The sequence below is a fragment of the Rattus norvegicus genome, chromosome 16 (assembly GCF_021556685.1).
Source record: "Rattus norvegicus strain SHRSP/BbbUtx chromosome 16, alternate assembly SHRSP_T2T, whole genome shotgun sequence".
Taxonomy (NCBI): domain Eukaryota; kingdom Metazoa; phylum Chordata; class Mammalia; order Rodentia; family Muridae; genus Rattus; species Rattus norvegicus.
In genome coordinates this window covers 26,516,070-26,534,993 of record NC_141549.1, presented here as the reverse complement: position 1 = coordinate 26,534,993, position 18,924 = coordinate 26,516,070, and the positions used below count along the sequence as shown (strand labels likewise).

Sequence of the window (18,924 nt, the reverse complement as noted above, 5' to 3'; positions counted from 1 at the left end):
TTAGTAATAAACTTAGCACATAAGTTTACTACATACCTGTGAATCTAATATTATTGAAAGATTATGCTTCTTTCCTATGTGTGAATAATTTGCCTACATATATGTGTGTGCACTGTGTGCATGTCTGGGCCTGTGAAGATATAAGAGGGGTCTAGATCACCTGGAATTAGATTTGAAGATGCTTTGGGGCTTCCACGTAGGTGTCTTTGTAGGTTGCAGGGTTTGTAGGTGACAGATATTGAGGATTACCTTTGCCCTCCAGTAGCAGACCGGTTATCTTCCAGTATTAAGAACTCTGGTTAGTAGGGTGAAGAGTCTAGCTAGACCCCGGCTCAACCTCTTCTACTGTGATGACAGAAGTGTTACCATCAGAAATCAGTCCTGAACATCAGATTGTGTAGACCAACCAATAGTCTTGGCACAAGCCTGTGACAGTTGAGGCTTCCTATAGGACCCTATGGTTAATGACTCAGCAGTTTGCTACCCATTCCTGTTACTGGAGGTGAAATTGTGTGGCACAAGATGTCTAGGTGGAGCCTTGTGTCTTCTGTTAGTTTTTGGCTCTGTATGTATTCCCTTGGCGCATGCATGCATATATATATATATATATATACATACATATACATATACATATATATAAATATATATATGTATATATATATATTTTTTTCATTTGTTTTTTTAACTTGGTGACAAATATTAAACTGTTATACTTGGCACTGTTTGCTTTTGTTCGCTGAGAGAAATGTAGAATAAACCCACAGTGTTTTTGGAATAGGTGGATGATTGCCTCTTAAGGTGACTGGCATTGACAGTAGTGGGAAAATAAATAACTATAAAATAACATACATGTATTAATAAATCATGCAAGGGAGAAAAGTACTGAGACAGAGGTCACAGAGACCTCATGGTGATGAAAAGAGAAGTAGCCTCGATCCTGGACATGCTTGCGACGTTTACCTCCCTGGCGGTTTTGAGACTGTCCATTCTAACCAGTGCTGGAGGACTCCTCCCCCGATCCATGTACTTCCGCTTCCTGGAGCTGTTGTGGGCCTTCACCAAGATGGCAGTTGTGAGACTTGCTCCGTCTAGTCTGTCCAGTGTGGGTGGACCCCACATCAGCGGACTTCCAGAACACGCCCGATCCTTAAAGGCTTTGTGGTCTCACGGGGCTGTCTGTCAGAACCAGTCAACTGCAGGATGGAGCTGCGGTCATCTCCACAAGGACTTCATCTGCTCAAGAGGTAAAGGGGCAGCGCGCAAGTCTGGAGTTTAGGAAGGAAGGATTTGGCCTGTGATACACAAGGAGCAAAGGCAGCCCTCACATACGTCCCCTGTTTTCCTGCCTCATTACAAACAGCTCTGGAGCATCACATAAATCAGTCAGCAACCTTTCTACAAGGGCTCCCAGAAGACATCTGAAGCAGATGACACCGTCTCTGGGAAGGTAACTTACTACTTCTGAGATAGAATCTCACTTTGTGGGCAGCCTGGTCTACAGAGAAACCCTGGCTCAAAACACCAAACCAAACCAAAACCCCAAAACATTAACAGAGCCCAGGCAATCTCACAAGTCTCTGTATCACGATTTGCCAAACAGCAAGACAAGGCGTTCTGCTAGTCTCCCTAGCTGCTTGTCTCTCTTCAGGATCCCTAAGCATCCTTTTCATGATGGGTACCAGGTGACCCATGATTTGAAGACAGAGCCCAAGCCTGGGGACTCATGAGTTTATACCTGCTGAATGCTCTTTGTCATATGGGACCTCCACCCTGTGGGACAGCAGCTGCTAGGCCTTTATGAAACTACCTAATTTTATTTTTATGTTTATATTTAAATTGTTTTAAAACACACACACACACACACACACACACACACACACACACACAATCGTTTTGCCTCTGTGTATTTTCTGTGTACCACGTGTGATAGAACCTGGTGCTGGTTCCCCTGGGACTGCAGCTATAGACAGTTGTGAGCTGCCCTGTGTGTCCTAGCAATCAGAACTGAGTGTTCTTCAAACCAAAACTAGAGCTGGTCACTGCCAAGCCCCCATGTAGATTTTCTTTTTGTTTTCCCTGTTATTGTTATTTTTGCTGTCTTTCCTTTTTTATTAGATAGTTTATGTATTTACATTTCAAATGTTATCCCCTTTTCTGCCTCTCCCATTCATCCTCTATAACCACCATGATTCCTGAGAATTTCTTAATATATAGAGCATTAATTTTAATAGACAGCACTGGAAAATTTATCATAAGACAAATTGTCAACTTTAGGACAAAAATATCAATAATGAATATTAGATTAACATTACCTGTTTGCTAATGGATAAAAGACATATTGAACAGGAACTGTGACCATGCCCCCTCACAGAAGGTGAGTGAGGACCTTCTGTTCTCTTGATTTTGCACTGATATACATGTGACGGTCAGAGACTGCCATTGACTTCCTCTCACTTTCCAGTGCCCCACACATGTGGAGCTAAGTGTGTAGTGGTCAGAGGGCAGAGCCAACTGACAGTTCTGTTCTGCCACATTGTGGCTTCTGAGGACTGAACTCAGGCCATCAGGCCTCCCTGTGGGTTCCACCCCTGGTCCCTCTGTTCTGGAGACAAACCTCACCCAGCCAAGTCCCTCGTGTGATTGATTTACTATCTTGGAGCACATTGATATTCACACTTGCAGGCAAGTAGCTTTGGGGCTCCCCTTATCCCCACATCTACAGTTGGGTTTTCAGGGAAAATGTTTTACCAAGTGAGGTTTACCAACTGCAAAAGTGCTTCATTATTTTTCTGGGGGGGGCTATTTTTTCCTTTTCTTTTATTTTCTCCATCTTTATTAAACTGGGTGTATCTTTTTTTTCAATTTTTTTTATTAACTTGAGTATTTCTTATTTACATTTTGAGTGTTATTCCCTTTCCTGGTTTCCGGGCAAAGATCCCCCTACTCCCTCCCCCTCCCCTTCTTTATGGGTGTTCCCCTCCCCATCCTCACCCCATTGCCGCCCTCCCCCCAACAATCTAGTTCACTGGGGGTTCAGTCTTAGCAGGACCCAGGGCTTCCCCTTCCACTGGTGCTCTTACTAGGATATTCATTGCTACCTATGAGGTCAGAGTCCAGGGTCAGTCCATGTATAGTCTTTAGGTAGTGGCTTAGTCCCTGGAAGCTCTGGTTGCTTGGCATTGTTGTTCATAAGGGGTCTCAAGCCCCTTCAAGCTCTTAAACTGGGTGTATCTTATTTACATTTCAATTGTTATTCCCTTTCCCGGTTTCCAGGCCAACATCCCCCTAACCCCTTTTGCTCCCCTTCTATATGGGTGTTCCCCTCCCCATTCTCCCCCATTACTTTGCCCCAAGAATCCCATATATTGGGGGTCCAGCCTTGGCAGGACCAATGGCTTCCCCTTCCACTGATGCCCTTACTAGGCTATTCATTGCTACCTATGAGGTTGGAGCCCAGGGTCAGTCCATGTATAGTCTTTGGGTAGTGGCTTAGTCCCTGGAAGCTCTCGTTGCTTGGCATTGTTGTTCATATGGGGTCTCAAGTCCCTTCAAGCTCTTTCAATCCTTTCTCTGATTCCTTTAACAGGGTCCCTTTCTCTGTTCACTGGTTTTCTAATGGCATCCACTTATGTATTTGCCATATTCTGGCGGTGTCTCTCAGGAGAGATCTACATCTGGTTCCTGTCAGCCTGCACTTCTTTGCTTCATCCATCTTATCTAGTTTGGTGGCTGTATATGTATGGGCCACATGTGGGGCAGGCTCTGAATGGGTGTTCCTTCTGCCTCTGGTCTAAACTTTGCCTCCCTATTCTGGGGGGGATTTTTATTTGATATTTTTTTCCATTTCAAATCTTATCCCCTTTCCTAGTTTCCCATCCATGAACCGCCTATCACATTGCCCCTTCCCCTCTTCTATGAGGGTTTTCCCCCACCCATCCACTCACCCCTTCCCACCTCCCTGTCTCAGCATTCCATTACACTGGGAGGTGGAGCCTTGGCAAGACCAAGGGCTTCTCCTCTCATTGGTTCCCAAAAAGGTCATCCTCTGCTACATATGACCTGAAGACAGGAGTGTGTCAATGTGTACTTTGTAGATGGAGGGACATCTGGGTTCTTTCCAGCTCCAGGCAATTACACAAAGGGTGCTATGATCATAATTTGAGCATGTGTCTTTGTTATATGTTGGAGCCCCTTTTAGGTATATGCCCAGGATGGGGTATAGCTGGGTCCTCAGGTAGTACTATGCCCAATTTTCTGAGGAACATGCTAAGTAATTTCTAGAGTTGTACCAGCTTGCTCTCCCACCTACAAGGAGGAGTGTTCCTCTTTCTCCACATCCTCACCAACATCTGTTGTCACCTGAGATTTTGTTCTTAGTCATTCTACTGGTGTGAGGTGGAATCTCTTCATTTTCTTGATTTGCATTTCCCAGATGATTAAGGATGTTCAATAGTTCCTTAGGAGCTTCTGGGCCATTTGATATTCCTCAGTTTAGAATTCTTTGTTTAGGTTTGCACCTCCTCATTTTGTAATAGAGCTATTTGATTCTCTGGAGTCTAAACATAGATTTCTTTTTTATATTGCATATTAGCCTTCTATCAGATGTAGGAGTCGTAAAGATCTTTTTCTAATTTGTTTGTTTCCATTTTGTCCTAATGACAGTGTCCTTTTCCTTGCATAATCTTTGCAAATTTTTGAGGTCTCATTTTTTGATTCTTGATCTTAGAGCCTAAGCTATTGGTGTTCTATTCAGGAAAATTTCCCCAGTGCCCATGTGGTCCAGGCTCTTCCCCAATTTTCCTTTTATTATTTTGAGTGTATCTGCTTCTATGTGGAGATCCTCAATTCACTTGGATTTTAGCTGTGTATAGGGTGATAAGAAAGGATTGATTTGCATTCTACATGCTGACTGCCAGTTGATTCAGCACTATTTGCTGAAATGCTGTCTTTTTTCCACTGGATGGTTTCAGCATCTTTGTCAAACATCAAGTGACCAAAGTTGTGTGGGTTCATTTCTCTGTCTCCAGTTCTACTCCCTAGATCTACCTGCCTGTCTCTGTACCAAACCATACAGTGTTTATCACTATTGCTATGTAATACAGCCTGACGCCTGGGATGGTGAGTCTCCCAGAAGTTCTTTCATTGTTGAGGACAGTTCTCACTACCCTGGATTTTTTGTTATTCGAAATGAATTTGCACATTCCTCTTTCTACCTAAATGAGGAATAGAGTTGGAACTTTCATGGGAATTACATTGGATCTTAGATTGCTTTTGGTCAGATGACCATTTTTACAATTTTAATCCTGCCAATATGTGAGCATGGGAAATCTTTCCATCTTATGAGATCTTCTTCAAATTCTTTCTTCAGAAATTTAAAGTTCTTGTCAAAGAGATCATTCACTTTCTGGTTCGAGGCACACCTAGGTATTTTAATATCATTTGTTACTGTTGTGAAGGGTGTCATTTCCCTAATTCCTTTCTGAGCCTGTTTATCCTTTGAATAGAGGAAGGCTGTGGACTTTAGTGGTATTTCTTCAAGTTTTTCTCCATTTAGTTTGATGTTGGCTACTGGTTTGGTGTATATTGTTTTTACTATGTTTAGGTATGGGCCTTGAATTCCTGATCAATCTAAGAATTTTAAAATGAAGGCTAGCCCTCATTTTTTACTTTTCATATATTATAGTTTTTTTCTTTTTTTAATCTTTATTAACTTGAGTATTTCTTGTTTACATTTTGATTGTTATTCCCCTTCCCGGTTTCTGGGCAAACATCCCCCTAACCCCTCCCCATCCCCTTCTTTATGGGTGTTCCCCTCCCCATCCTCCCCCCATTGCCGCCCTCCCCCCAACAATCTAGTTCACTGGGGGTTCAGTCTTAGCAGGACCCAGGGCTTCCCCTTCCACTGGTGATCTTACTAGGATATTCATTGCTACCTATGAGGTTGGAACCCAGGGTCAGTCCATGTATAGTCTTTGTGTACTGGCTTAGTCCCTGGAAGCTCTGGTTGGTTGGCATTGTTGTTCATATGGGGTCTCAAGCCCCTTCAAGCTCTTCCAGTCCTTTCTCTGATTCCTTCAACGGGGGTCCTGTTCTCAGTTCAGTGGTTTGCTGGCATTCGCCTATGTATTTGCTGTATTCTGGGTGTGTCTCTCAGGAGAGATCTACATCCGGTTCCTGTCAGCCTGCACTTCTTTGCTTCATCCATCTTATATAATTGGGTGGCTGTATATGTATGGGCCACATGTGGGGCAGGCTCTGAATGGGTGTTCCTTCTGCCTTTGTTTTATACTTTGCCTCCCTGCCAAGGGTATTCTTGTTCCCCTTTTAAAGAAGGAGTGAAGCATTTGCATTTTGGTCATCCCTCTTGAGTTTCATGTGTCTGTATATCTAGGGCAATTCAAGCATTTGGGTTAATATCCACTTATCAATGAGTGCATACCATGTGTATTTTTCTGTGATTGGGTTACTCACTCAGGATGATATTTTCCAGTTCCATCCATTTGCCTACGAATTTCATAAAGTCATTGTTTTTGGTAGCAGAGCAATATTCCATTGTGTAGAAGTACCACATTTTCTGTATCCATTCCTCTGTTGAAGGGCATCTGGGTTCTTTCCAGCTTCTGGCTATTATAAAGAAGGCTGCGATGAACATAGTAGAGCATGCGTCTTTGTTATATGTTGGGACATCGTTTGGGTATATGCCCAAGTGAGGTATAGCTGGGTCCTCAGGTAGTTCAATGTCCAATTTTCTGAGGAACCTCCAGACTGATTTCCAGAATGGTTGTACCAGTCTGCAATCCCACCAACAATGGAGGAGTGTTCCTCTTTCTCCGCATCCTCGCCAGCATTTGCTGTCACCTGAGTTTTTAATCTTAGCCATTCTCACTGGTGTGAGGTGAGATCTTAGGGATGTTTTGATTTTCATTTCCCTTATGACTAAAGATGTTGAACATTTCCTTAGGTGTTTCTCAGCAATTCGGCATTCCTCAGCTGTGAATTCTTTGTTTACCTCTGAACTCCATTTTTTAATAGGGTTATTTGTCTCCCTGCGGTCTAACTTCTCCAGTTCTTTGTATATTTTGGATATAAGCCCTCTGTCTGTTGTAGGATTGGTAAAGATCTTTTCCCACTCTGTTGGTTGCCATTTTGTCCTAACCACAGTGTCCTTTGCCTTACATAAGCTTTGCAGTTTTATGAGATCCCATTTGTCGATTCTTGACCTTTTTTTAAAAAAGATTTTATTTATTTATTATAGATGAGCACACTGTAGCTGTCTTCAGACGTGCCAGAAGATGGCATCAGATCCCATTACAGACGGTTGTGAGCCACCATGTGGTTGCTGGGATTTGAACTCAGGACCTCTCTGGAAGAGCAGTCAGTGCTCTTAACCGCTGAGCCATCTCTCCAGCCCCCATAAAGTTAAGCAGTTTTTTTTTCTGGAGCTGGGGACCGAACCCAGGGCCTTGCGCTTGCTAGGCAAGCGCTCTACCACTGAGCTAAATCCCCAACCCAATTCTTGATCTTAAAGCATAAGCCATTTGTGTTTTTTTCAGGAAATTTTCTCCAGTTCGAGATGCTTCCCCACTTTTTCTTCTATTAGTTCGAGTGTATCTGGTTTGATGTGGAGGTCCTTGATCAGTTGGACTTAAGCTTTGTGCATGGTGATAAGAACGGATCGATCTGCATTCTTCTACATGCTGACCTCCAGTTGAACCAGCACCATTTGCTGAAAATGCTATCTTTTTTCCATTGGATGGTTTTGGCTCCTTTGTCAAAAATCAAGTGACCATAGGTGTGTGGGTTCATTTCTGGGTCTTCAATTCTATTCCATTGGTCTATCTGTCTGTCTCTGTACCAATACCATGCAGTTTTTATCACTATTGCTCTGTAATACTGCTTGAGTTCAGGGATAGTGATTCCCCCTGAAGTCCTTTTATTGTTGGGGATAGTTTTAGCTATCCTGGGTTTTTTGTTATTCCAGATGAATTTGCAAATTGTTCTGTCTAACTCTTTGAAGAATTGGATTGGTATTTTGATGGGGATTGCATTGAATCTGTAGATCGCTTTTGGTAAAATGGCCATTTTTACTATATTAATCCTGCCAATCCATGAGCATGGGAGATCTTTCCATCTTCTGAGGTCTTCTTCAATTTCTTTCTTCAGAGTCTTGAAGTTCTTATTGTACAAATCTTTTCCTTGCTTGGTTAAAGTCACACCGAGGTACTTTATATTATTTGGGTCTATTATGAAGGGTGTCGTTTCCCTAATTTCTTTCTCGGCTTGTTTCTCTTTTGTGTAGAGGTAGGCTACTGATTTATTTGAGTTAATTTTATACCCAGCCACTTTGCTGAAGTTGTTTATCAGCTTTAGTAGTTCTCTGGTGGAACTTTTGGGATCACTTAAATAAACTATCATATCATCTGCAAATAGTGATATTTTTGACTTCTTCTTTTCCGATCTGTATCCCCTTGACCTCCTTTTGTTGTCTGATTGCTCTGGCTAGAACTTCAAGAACTATATTGAATAAGTAGGGAGAGAGTGGGCAGCCTTGTCTAGTCCCTGATTTTAGTGGGATTGCTTCAACTTTCTCTCCATTTAGTTTAATATTACCTATGGTTTGCTGTATAAGGCTTTTACTATGTTTAGGTATGGGCCTTGAATTCCTATTCTTTCCAGGACTTTTATCATGAAGGTGTGTTGAATTTTGTCAAATGCTTTCTCAGCATCTAATGAAATGATCATGTGGTTTTGTTCTTTCAGTTTGTTTATATAGTGGGTTATGTTGATTGTTTTCTGTATATTAAACCATCCGTGCATCCCTGGGATGAAGCCTACTTGATCATGATGGATGATTGTTTTGATGTGCTCTTGGATTCGGTTTGCAAGAATTTTATTGAGTATTTTTGTGTCGATATTCATAAGGGAAATTGGTCTGAAGTTCTCCTTCTTTGTTGGGTTTTTGTGTGGTTTAGGTATAAGAGTAATTGTGGCTTCATAGAAGGAGTTTGGCAGCACTCCGTCTGTTTCAATTTTGTGGAATAGTTTGGATAGTATTGGCATGAGGTCTTCTATGAATGTCTGATAGAATTCTGCACTGAACCCATCTGGACCTGGGCTCTTTTTTGTTGGGAGACTTTTAATGACTGCTTCTATTTCCTTAGTAGTTATGAGGTTGTTTAAATGGTTTATCTGTTCCTGATTTTACTTTGGTATCTTTTATCTGTCTATGAAATTGTCCATTTCCTGCAGATTTTCAAGTTTTGTTGAATATAGGCTTTAGTAGTAGGATCTGATGATTTTTTAAATTTCCTTTGATTCTGTAGTTATGTATTCCTCTTCATTTCTGATTTTGTTAATTTGGACACACTCTCTATGTCCTCTGGTTATTATGGCTTAGGGTTTGTCTATCTTGTTGATTTTCTGAAAGAACCAGGTTTGGATTCTGTTGATTCTTTGTATAATCCTTTTTGTTTCTACTTGGTTGATTTCAGCTCTGAGTTTGATTATTTCCTGCCTTCTACTCTTCCTGGGTGTGTTTGCTTCTTTTTCTTCTAGAGCTTTTAGGTGTGCTGTCAAGCTGCTGTTATATGCTGTCTCCTGTTTCTTTCTGTAGGCACTCCGAGCTATGAGTTTTCCTCTTAGCACAGCTTTCATTGTGTGCCATAAGTTTGGGTATGTTGTATCTTCATTTTCATTAAATTCTAAGAAGTCTTTCATTTCTTTCTTTATTTCTTCCTTGACCAGGTTAACAGTGAGGGGAGCATTTTTCAACTTCCATGTATATGTGGACCTTCTTTCCTCATTGTTATTGAAGACCAGCTTTAGCCTTTGGTGGTCTGATAGGACACATGGGGTTATTTCTCTCTTTCTGTATCTGTTGAGACAGATGATCGATTATATGGTCGATTTTGGAGAAAGTACCATGAGGTTGTGAGAAGAAGATATATCCTTTTGTTTTAGGATAGAATGTTCTATAAATATCTGTTAAATCCATTTGGTTCATGTCTTCTCTTAGTCTGTCTATGTCTCTGTTTTGTTTCCGTTTCCATGATCTCTCATTGATGAGAGTGGAGTGTTGAAATCTCCTGCTATTATTGTGTGAGGTGCAGTGTGTGCTTTGAACTTTAGTAAGGTTTCTTTTACATATGTAGGTGCCCTTGTATTTGGAGAATAAAGATGTAGGATCTAGAGTTCATCTTGGTGTATTGTTCCTTTGATGAATATGAAGTGTCCTTCCTTATCTCTTTGGTGTCTTTTGGTTGAAAATCGATTTTATTCGATATTAGAATGACTACTCCAGCTTGCTTCTTCAGACCACATGCTTGGAAAGTTGTTTTCCAGCTTTTAACTCTGAGATAGTGTCTGTCTTTGTCTCTGAGGTGTGTTATTTTCGTATTTGGATGTGAGATTATGTTTTGTGTTTGTCATCTCTTTATTTTGTTGCAAGATGATTCGTTTCTTGCTTTTTCTAGCGTGTAGCTTGCCTCCTTATGTTGGCCTTTACCATTTATTATCCTTTGTAGTGGTGGATTTGTAGAAAGATATTGTGAATTTGGTTTTGTCATGGAATATCTTGGTTTCTCTATTTATGTTGATTGAGAGTTTTTTTTTATTAACTTGAGTATTTCTTATATACATTTCGAGTGTTATTCCCTTTCCCGGTTTCCGGGCAAACATCCCCCCCCCCTCCCCTTCCTTATGGGTGTTCCCCTCCCAACCCTCCCCCCATTGCCGCCCTCCCCCCATAGACTAGTTCACTGGGGGTTCAGTCTTAGCAGGACCCAGGGCTTCCCCTTCCACTGGTGCTCTTACTAGGATATTCATTGCTACCTATGGGGTCAGAGTCCAGGGTCAGTCCATGTATAGTCTTTAGGTAGTGGCTTAGTCCCTGGAAGCTCTGGTTGCTTGGCATTGTTGTACTTTTGGGGTCTCGAGCCCCTTCAAGCTCTTCCAGTTCTTTCTCTGATTCCTTCAATAGGGGACCTATTCTCAGTTCAGTGGTTTGCTGCTGGCATTCGCCTCTGTATTTGCTGTATTCTGGCTGTGTCTCTCAGGAGCGATCTACATCCGGCTCCTGTCGGTCTGCACTTCTTTGCTTCATCCATCTTGTCTAATTGGGTGGCTGTATATGTATGGACCACATGTGGGGCAGGCTCTGAATGGGTGTTCCTTCAGTCTCTGTTTTAATCTTTGCCTCTCCCTTCCCTGCCAGGGGTATTCTTTTTCCTCATTTAAAGAAGGAGTGAAGCATTCACATTTTGATCATCCGTCTTGAGTTTCGTTTGTTCTAGGGATCTAGGGTAATTCAAGCATTTGGGCTAATAGCCACTTATCACTGAGTGCATACGATGTATGTCTTTCTGTGATTGGGTTAGCTCACTCAGGATGATATTTTCCAGTTCCAACCATTGCCTATGAATTTCACAAAGGTATTGTTTTTGATAGCTGAGTAATATTCCATCGTGTAGATGTACCACATTTTCTGTATCCAATCCTCTGTTGAAGGGCATCTGGGTTCTTTCCATTTTCTGGCTATTATAAATAAGGCTGCGATGAACATAGTGGAGCACGTGTTTCTTTTATATGTTGAGGCATCTTTTGGGTCTATGCCCAAGAGAGGTATAGCTGGATCCTCAGGCAGTTCAATGTCCAATTTTCTGAGGAACCTCCAGACTGATTTCCAGAATGGTTTTACCAGTCTGCAATCCCACCAACAATGGAGGAGTGTTCCTCTTTCTCCACATCCTCGCCAGCATTTGCTGTCACCTGAGTTTTTGATCTTAGCCATTCTGACTGGTGTGAGGTGGAATCTCAGGGTTGTTTTGATTTGCATTTCCCTTATGACTAAAGATGTTGAACATTTCTTTAGGTGGTTCTCAGCCATTCGGCATTTCTCAGCTGTGAATTCTTTGTTTAGCTCTGAACCCCATTTTTTAATAGGGTTATTTGTTTCCCTGAGGTCTAACTTCTTGAGTTCTTTGTATATTTTGGATATAAGGCCTCTATCTGTTGTAGGATTGGTAAAGATCTTTTCCCAATCTGTTGGTTGCCGTTTTGTCCTAACCACAGTGTCCTTTGCCTTACAGAAGCTTTGCAGTTTTATGAGATCCCATTTGTCGATTCTTGATCTTAGAGCATAAGCCATTGGTGTTTTGTTCAGGAAATTTTTTCCAGTGCCCATGTGTTCCAGATGCTTCCCTAGTTTTTCTTCTATTAGTTTGAGTGTGTCTGGTTTGATGTGGAGGTCCTTGATCCACTTGGACTTAAGCTTTGTACAGGGTGATAAGCATGGATCGATCTGCATTCTTCTACATGTTGCCCTCCAGTTGAACCAGCACCATTTGCTGAAAATGCTATCTTTTTTCCATTGGATGGTTTTGGCTCCTTTGTCAAAAATCAAGTGACCATAGGTGTGTGGGTTCATTTCTGGGTCTTCAATTCTATTCCATTGGTCTATCTGTCTGTCTCTGTACCAATACCATGCAGTTTTTATCACTATTGCTCTGTAATACTGCTTGAGTTCAGGGATAGTGATTCCCCCTGAAGTCCTTTTATTGTTGAGGATAGCTTTAGCTATCCTGGGTTTTTTGTTATTCCAGATGAATTTGCAAATTGTTCAGTCTAACTCTTTGAAGAATTGGATTGGTATTTTGATGGGGATTGCATTGAATCTGTAGATCGCTTTTGGTAAAATGGCCATTTTTACTATATTAATCCTGCCAATCCATGAGCATGGGAGATCTTTCCATCTTCTGAGGTCTTCTTCAATTTCTTTCCTCAGTGTCTTGAAGTTCTTATTGTACAGATCTTTTACTTGCTTGGTTAAAGTCACACTGAGGTACTTTATATTATTTGGGTCTATTATGATGGGTGTCGTTTCCCTAATTTCTTTCTCGGCTTGTTTCTCTTTTGTATAGAGGAAGGCAACTGATTTATTTGAGTTAATTTTATACCCAGCCACTTTGCTGAAGTTGTTTATCAGCTTTAGTAGTTCTCTGGTGGAACTTTTGGCATCACTTAAATATACTATCATGTCATCTGCAAATAGTGATATTTTGACCTCTTCTTTTCCGATCTGTATCCCTTTGATCTCATTTGTTGTCTGATTGCTCTGGCTAGAACTTCAAGAACTATATTGAATAAGTAGGGAGAGAGTGGGCAGCCTTGTCTAGTCCCTAATTTTAGTGGGATTGCTTCAAGTTTCTCTCCATTTAGTTTAATGTTAGCAACTGGTTTGCTGTATATGGCTTTTACTATGTTTAGGTATGGGCCTTGAATTCCTATTCTTTCCAGGACTTTTATCATGAAGGTGTGTTGAATTTTGTCAAATGCTTTCTCAGCATCTAATGAAATGATCATGTGGTTCTGTTCTTTCAGTTTGTTTATATAATGGATCACGTTGATGGTTTTCCGTATATTAAACCATCCCTGCATGCCTGGGATGAAGCCTACTTGATCATGGTGGATGATTGTTTTGATGTGCTCTTGAATTCGGTTTGCCAGAATTTTATTGAGTATTTTTGCGTCGATATTCATAAGGGAAATTGGTCTGAAGTTCTCTTTCTTTGTTGTGTCTTTGTGTGGTTTAGGTATAAGAGTAATTGTGGCTTCGTAGAAGGAATTCGGTAGGGCTCCATCTGTTTCAATTTTGTGGAATAGTTTGGATAATATTGGTATGAGTCTTCTATGAAGGTTTGATAGAATTCTGCACTAAACCCGTCTGGACCTGGGCTCTTTTTTGTTGGGAGACCTTTAATGACTGCTTCTATTTCCTTAGGAGTTATGGGGTTGTTTAACTGGTTTATCTGTTCCTGATTTAACTTCGATACCTGGTATCTGCTAGGAAATTGTCCATTTCCTGAAGATTTTCAAATTTTGTTGAATATAGGTTTTTATAGTAAGATCTGATGATTTTTTGAATTTCCTCTGAATCTGTAGTTATGTCTCCCTTTTCATTTCTGATTTTGTTAATTTGGACGCACTCTCCGTGTCCTCTCGTTAGTCTGGCTAAGGGTTTATCTATCTTGTTGATTTTCTCAAAGAACCAACTTTTGGTTCTGTTGATTCTTTCTATGGTCCTTTTTGTTTCTACTTGGTTGATTTCAGCTCTGAGTTTGATTATTTCCTGCCTTCTACTCCTCCTGGGTGTATTTGCTTCTTTTTCTTCTAGAGCTTTTAGGTGTGCTGTCAAGCTGCTGACATATGCTCTTTCCTGTTTCTTTCTGCAGGCACTCAGCGCTATGAGTTTTCCTCTTAGCACAGCTTTCATTGTGTCCCATAAGTTTGGGTATGTTGTACCTTCATTTTCATTAAATTCTAAAAAAGTTTTTAATTTCTTTCTTTATTTCTTCCTTGACCAGGTTATCATTGAGTAGAGCATTGTTCAATTTCCACGTATATGTGGGCATTCTTCCCTTATTGTTATTGAAGACCAGTTTTAGGCCGTGGTGGTCCAATAGCACGCATGGGATTATTTCTATCTTTCTGTACCTGTTGAGGCCCGTTTTTTGACCAATTATATGGTCAATTTTGGAGAAAGTACCATGAGGAGCTGAGAAGAAGGTATATCCTTTTGCTTTAGGATAGAATGTTCTATAAATATCCGTTAAGTCCATTTGGCTCATGACTTCTCTTAGTCTGTCGACATCACTGTTTAATTTCTGTTTCCATGATCTGTCCATTGATGAGAGTGGGGTGTTGAAATCTCCCACTATTATTGTGTGAGGTGCAATGTGTGTTTTGAGCTTTAGTAAGGTTTCTTTTACGTATGTAGGTGCCCTTGTATTTGGGGCATAGATATTTAGGATTGAGAGTTCATCTTGGTGGATTTTTCCTTTGATGAATATGAAGTGTCCTTCCTCATCTTTTTTGATGACTTTTAGTTGGAAATTGATTTTATTTGATATTAGAATGGCTACTCCAGCTTGCTTCTTCTGACCATTTGCTTGGAAAGTTGTTTTCCAGCCTTTCACTCTGAGGTAGTGTCTGTCTTTGTCTCTGAGGTGTGTTTCCTGTAGGCAGCAGAATGCAGGGTCCTCGTTGCATATCCAGTTTGTTAATCTATGTCTTTTTATTGGGGAGTTGAGGCCATTGATATTGAGAGATATTAAGGAATAGTGATTATTGTTTCCCTTTATATTCATATTTGGATGTGAGGTTATGTTTGTGTGCTTTCATTCTCTTTGTTTTGTTGCCAAGACGATTAGTTTCTTGCTTCTTCTAGGGTATAGCTTGCCTCCTTATGTTGGGCTTTACCATTTATTATCCTTTGTAGTGCTGGATTTGTAGAAAGATATTGTGTAAATTTGGTTTTGTCATGGAATATCTTGGTTTCTCCATCAATGTTAATTGAGAGTTTTGCTGGTACAGTAACCTGGGCTGGCATTTGTGTTCTCTTAGGGTCTGTATGACATCAGTCCAGGATCTTCTGGCCTTCATAGTTTCTGGCGAGAAGTCTGGTGTGATTCTGATAGGTCTCCCTTTATATGTTACTTGACCTTTTTCCGTTACTGCTTTTAATATTCTTTCTTTATTTTGTGCGTTTGGTGTTTTGACAATTATGTGACGGGACGTGTTTCTTTCCTGGTCCAATCTATTTGGAGTTCTGTAGGCTTCTTATATGTCTATGCGTATCTCTTTTTTTAGGTTAGGGAAGTTTTCTTCTATGATTTTGTTGAAGATATTTACTGGTCCTTTGAGCTGGGAGTCTTCACTCTCTTCTATACCTATTATCCTTAGGTTTGATCTTCTCATTGAGTCCTGGATTTTCTGTATGTTTTGGACAAGTAGCTTTTTCCGCTTTACATTATCTTTGACAGTTGAGTCAATGATTTCTATGGAATTTTCTGCTCCTGAGATTCTCTCTTCCGTCTCTTGTATTCTGTTGGTGAAGCTTGTATCTACAGCTCCTTGTCTCTTCTTTTGGTTTTCTATATCCAGGGTTGTTTCTATGTGTTCTTTCTTGATTGCTTCTATTTCCATTTTTAATTCCTTCAACTGTTTGATTGTGTTTTCCTGGAATTCTTTCAGGGATTTTTGCGATTCCTCTCTGTAGGCTTCTACTTGTTTATTAATGTTTTCCTGTGTTTCCCTAAGTGTGTTCATGTCTTTCTTGAAGTCCTCCAGCATCATGATCAAATATGATTTTGAAACTAGATCTTGCTTTTCTGGTGTGTTTGGATATTCCATGTTTGTTTTGGTGGGAGAATTGGGCTCCGATGATGGCATGTAGTCTTGGTTTCTGTTGCTTGGGTTCCTGCGCTTGCCTCTCGCCATCAGATTATCTCTAGTGTTACTTTGTTCTGCTATTTCTGACAGTGGCTAGACTGTCCTATAAGCCTGTGTGTCAGGAGTGCTGTAGACCTGTTTTCCTCTCTTTCAGTCAGTTATGGGGACAGAGTGTTCTGCTTTCGGGCGTGTAGTTTTTCCTCTCTACAGGTCTTCAGCTGTTCCTGTGGGCCTGTGTCTTGAGTTCACCAGGCAGCTTTCTTGCAGCAGAAAATTTGGTCTTACCTGTGGTCCCGAGGCTCAAGTTCGCTCGTGGGGTGCTGCCCAGGGGCTCTCTGCAGCGGCAGCAACCAGGAAGACCTGTGCCGCCCCTTCCGGGAGCTTCAGTGCACCAGGGTTCCAGATGGTCTTTGGCTTTTTCCTCTGGCGTCCGAGATGTGTGTGCAGGGAGCAGTCTCTTCTGGTTTCCCAGGCTTGTCTGCCTCTCTGAAGGTTTAGCTCTCCCTCCCACAGGATTTGGGTGCAGAGAACTGTTTATCCGGTCTGTTTCTTTCAGGTTCCGGCGGTGTCTCAGGCAGGTGTCCTGCCTCTCCTGGGCCCTCCCCCACAGGAGCCCAGAGGCCTTATACAGTTTCCTCTTGGGCCAGGGATGTGGGCAGGGGTGAGCAGTGTTGGTGGTCTCTTCCGCTCTGCAGCCTCAGGAGTGCCCACCTGACCAGGCGGTTGGGTCTCTCTCTCACCGGGTCTGGGAGCAGAGAGCTGCTGCGGGCCGGGATCCGCGGGTGTGGGACTTCCGGTAAACACAGAACGTGCCCGGTCCTAGAGAAATTCTGCTTCCGTGTGTCCCAAGCTCACCAGGCAGCTTTCTTGCAGCAGAAAATTTGGTCTTACCTGTGGTCCCGAGGCTCAGGTTCGCTCGTGGGGTGCTGCCCAGGGGCTCTCTGCAGCGGCAGCAACCAGGAAGACCTGTGCCGCCCCTTCCGGGAGCTTCAGTGCACCAGGGTTCCAGATGGTCTTTGGCTTTTTCCTCTGGCGTCCGAGATGTGTGTGCAGGGAGCAGTCTCTTCTGGTTTCCCAGGCTTGTCTGCCTCTCTGAAGGTTTAGCTCTCCCTCCCACGGGATTTGGGTGCAGAGAACTGTTTATCCGGTCTGTTTCTTTCAGGTTCCGGCGGTGTCTCAGGCAGGTGTCCTGCCGCTCCTGGGCCCTCCCCCACGGGAGCCCAGAGGCCTTATACAGTTTCCTCTTGGGCCAGGGATGTGGGCAGGGGTGAGCAGTGTTGGTGGTCTCTTCCGCTCTGCAGCCTCCGGAGTGCCCACCTGACCAGGCGGTTGGGTCTCTCTCTCACCGGGTCTGAGAGTTTTGCTGGATACAGTAACCTGGGCTGGCATTTGTGTTCTCTTAGGGACTGTATGACATCTGTCCAGGATCTTCTGGCTTTCAAAGTCTCTGGTGAGAAGTCTGGTGTAATTCTGATATGTCTACCTTTATATGTTACTTGACCTGTGTCCCTTACTGCTTTTAGTATTCTTTCTTTGTTTTGTGCATTTGGTGTTTTGACTATTATGTGACGGGAGGAATTTCTTTTCTGGTCCAATCTATTTGGAGCTCTGTAGACTTCTTCTATGTTTATTGGCATCTCTTTCTTTAGGTTAGGGAAGTTTTCTTCTGTGATTTTGTTGAAGATATTTACTGGTCCTTTGAGCTGGGAGTCTTCACTTTATTCTATACCTATTGTCTTTAATTTTGATCTTCTCATTGTGTCCTGGATTTCCTGTATGTTTTAGGACAGTAATTTTTTTCTGTTTTACATTATCTTTAACAGTTGTGTCGATAATGTCTATGAAATTTTCTCCTCATTAGGTTCTCTCTTCTATCTCTTGCATTCTGTTGTTGATGCTTGTATCTACGGCTCCTTGTCTCTTCATTAAGTTTTCTATATCCAGGGTTGTCTCCCTTTGTGCTATCTTTACTGCTTCTATTTCCATTTTTAATTCCTTCACCTGTTTGATTGTGTTTTCTTGGAATTCTTTCAGGCATTTTTGTGATTCCTTTCTATAGGCTTCTACTTGTTTGTTTATGTTTTCCTTTGCTTCTCTAAGGGAGTTCTTTATGTCTTTCTTGAAGTCCTCCATCATCATGAACAAATGTGATTTAAAATCTAGATCTTGCTTTTCTGGTGCGTTTGGATATTCAGTTTTTGCTTTGGTGGGAGAATTGGGCCCCGATGATGCCATGTAGTCTTGGTTTCTGTTGCCTGGGTTTCTGTGCTTGCCTCTTGCCATCAGGTTGTCTCTGGTGTTACCTTTTTCTGCTATTTCTGACAGTGGCTAGACCGGCCTATAGACCTGTGTGTCAGCAGTGCTGTAGACCTGTTTTCCTGTTTTCTTTTAGCTAGTTATGGGAACATAGTATTCTGCTTTCAGGAGTGTAGTCTTTCCTGTCTACTGGTCTTCAGCTGTTCCAGGCAGGTCACTTGGAACAGAAAAGTTGGTCTTACCTCTGGTCTCAGGCCTGAAGTCTCTCCTCTGGGGCTGCGTTCCAGCTCTCTCTGAGGGCAGCAACCAGAAGGGCCTTTTCTCGGGTCGCTGTGCACTGGGGGCCAAGATGGCACTAGGCGTTTTCCTCTAGATTCAGAAATGTGGGCAGAGTGTAGTCTCCTTTGGCTTCCCGGGCATGTCCGCCCATCAAATAGTGAT

The 18,924-nt window shown here is 42.0% G+C and overlaps 1 protein-coding gene across 5 annotated transcripts in view; it reads left to right on the top strand.

Moving 5' to 3' along the window:
- The window catches only part of Poteml1 (POTE ankyrin domain family member M like 1), a 116,111-nt gene that overhangs the window by 58,843 nt on the left and 38,344 nt on the right, over window positions 1-18,924 (top strand). Inside the window, exons 1-2 of one of the 5 annotated variants that reach the window (XM_087589418.1) lie at window positions 1,052-1,244; window positions 1,361-1,447. The exons of 2 other annotated variants lie outside the window; for them this stretch is intronic. In XM_087589418.1, coding sequence (XP_087445544.1) covers window positions 1,201-1,244; window positions 1,361-1,447 — 131 coding nt within the window. In that variant the 5' untranslated portion in view covers window positions 1,052-1,200. Of the gene's footprint in view, window positions 1-951; window positions 1,245-1,360; window positions 1,448-18,924 lie in introns of those variants that run through there. 2 more of the 5 variants (XR_015639753.1, XM_087589417.1) reach the window with 2 other exon arrangements.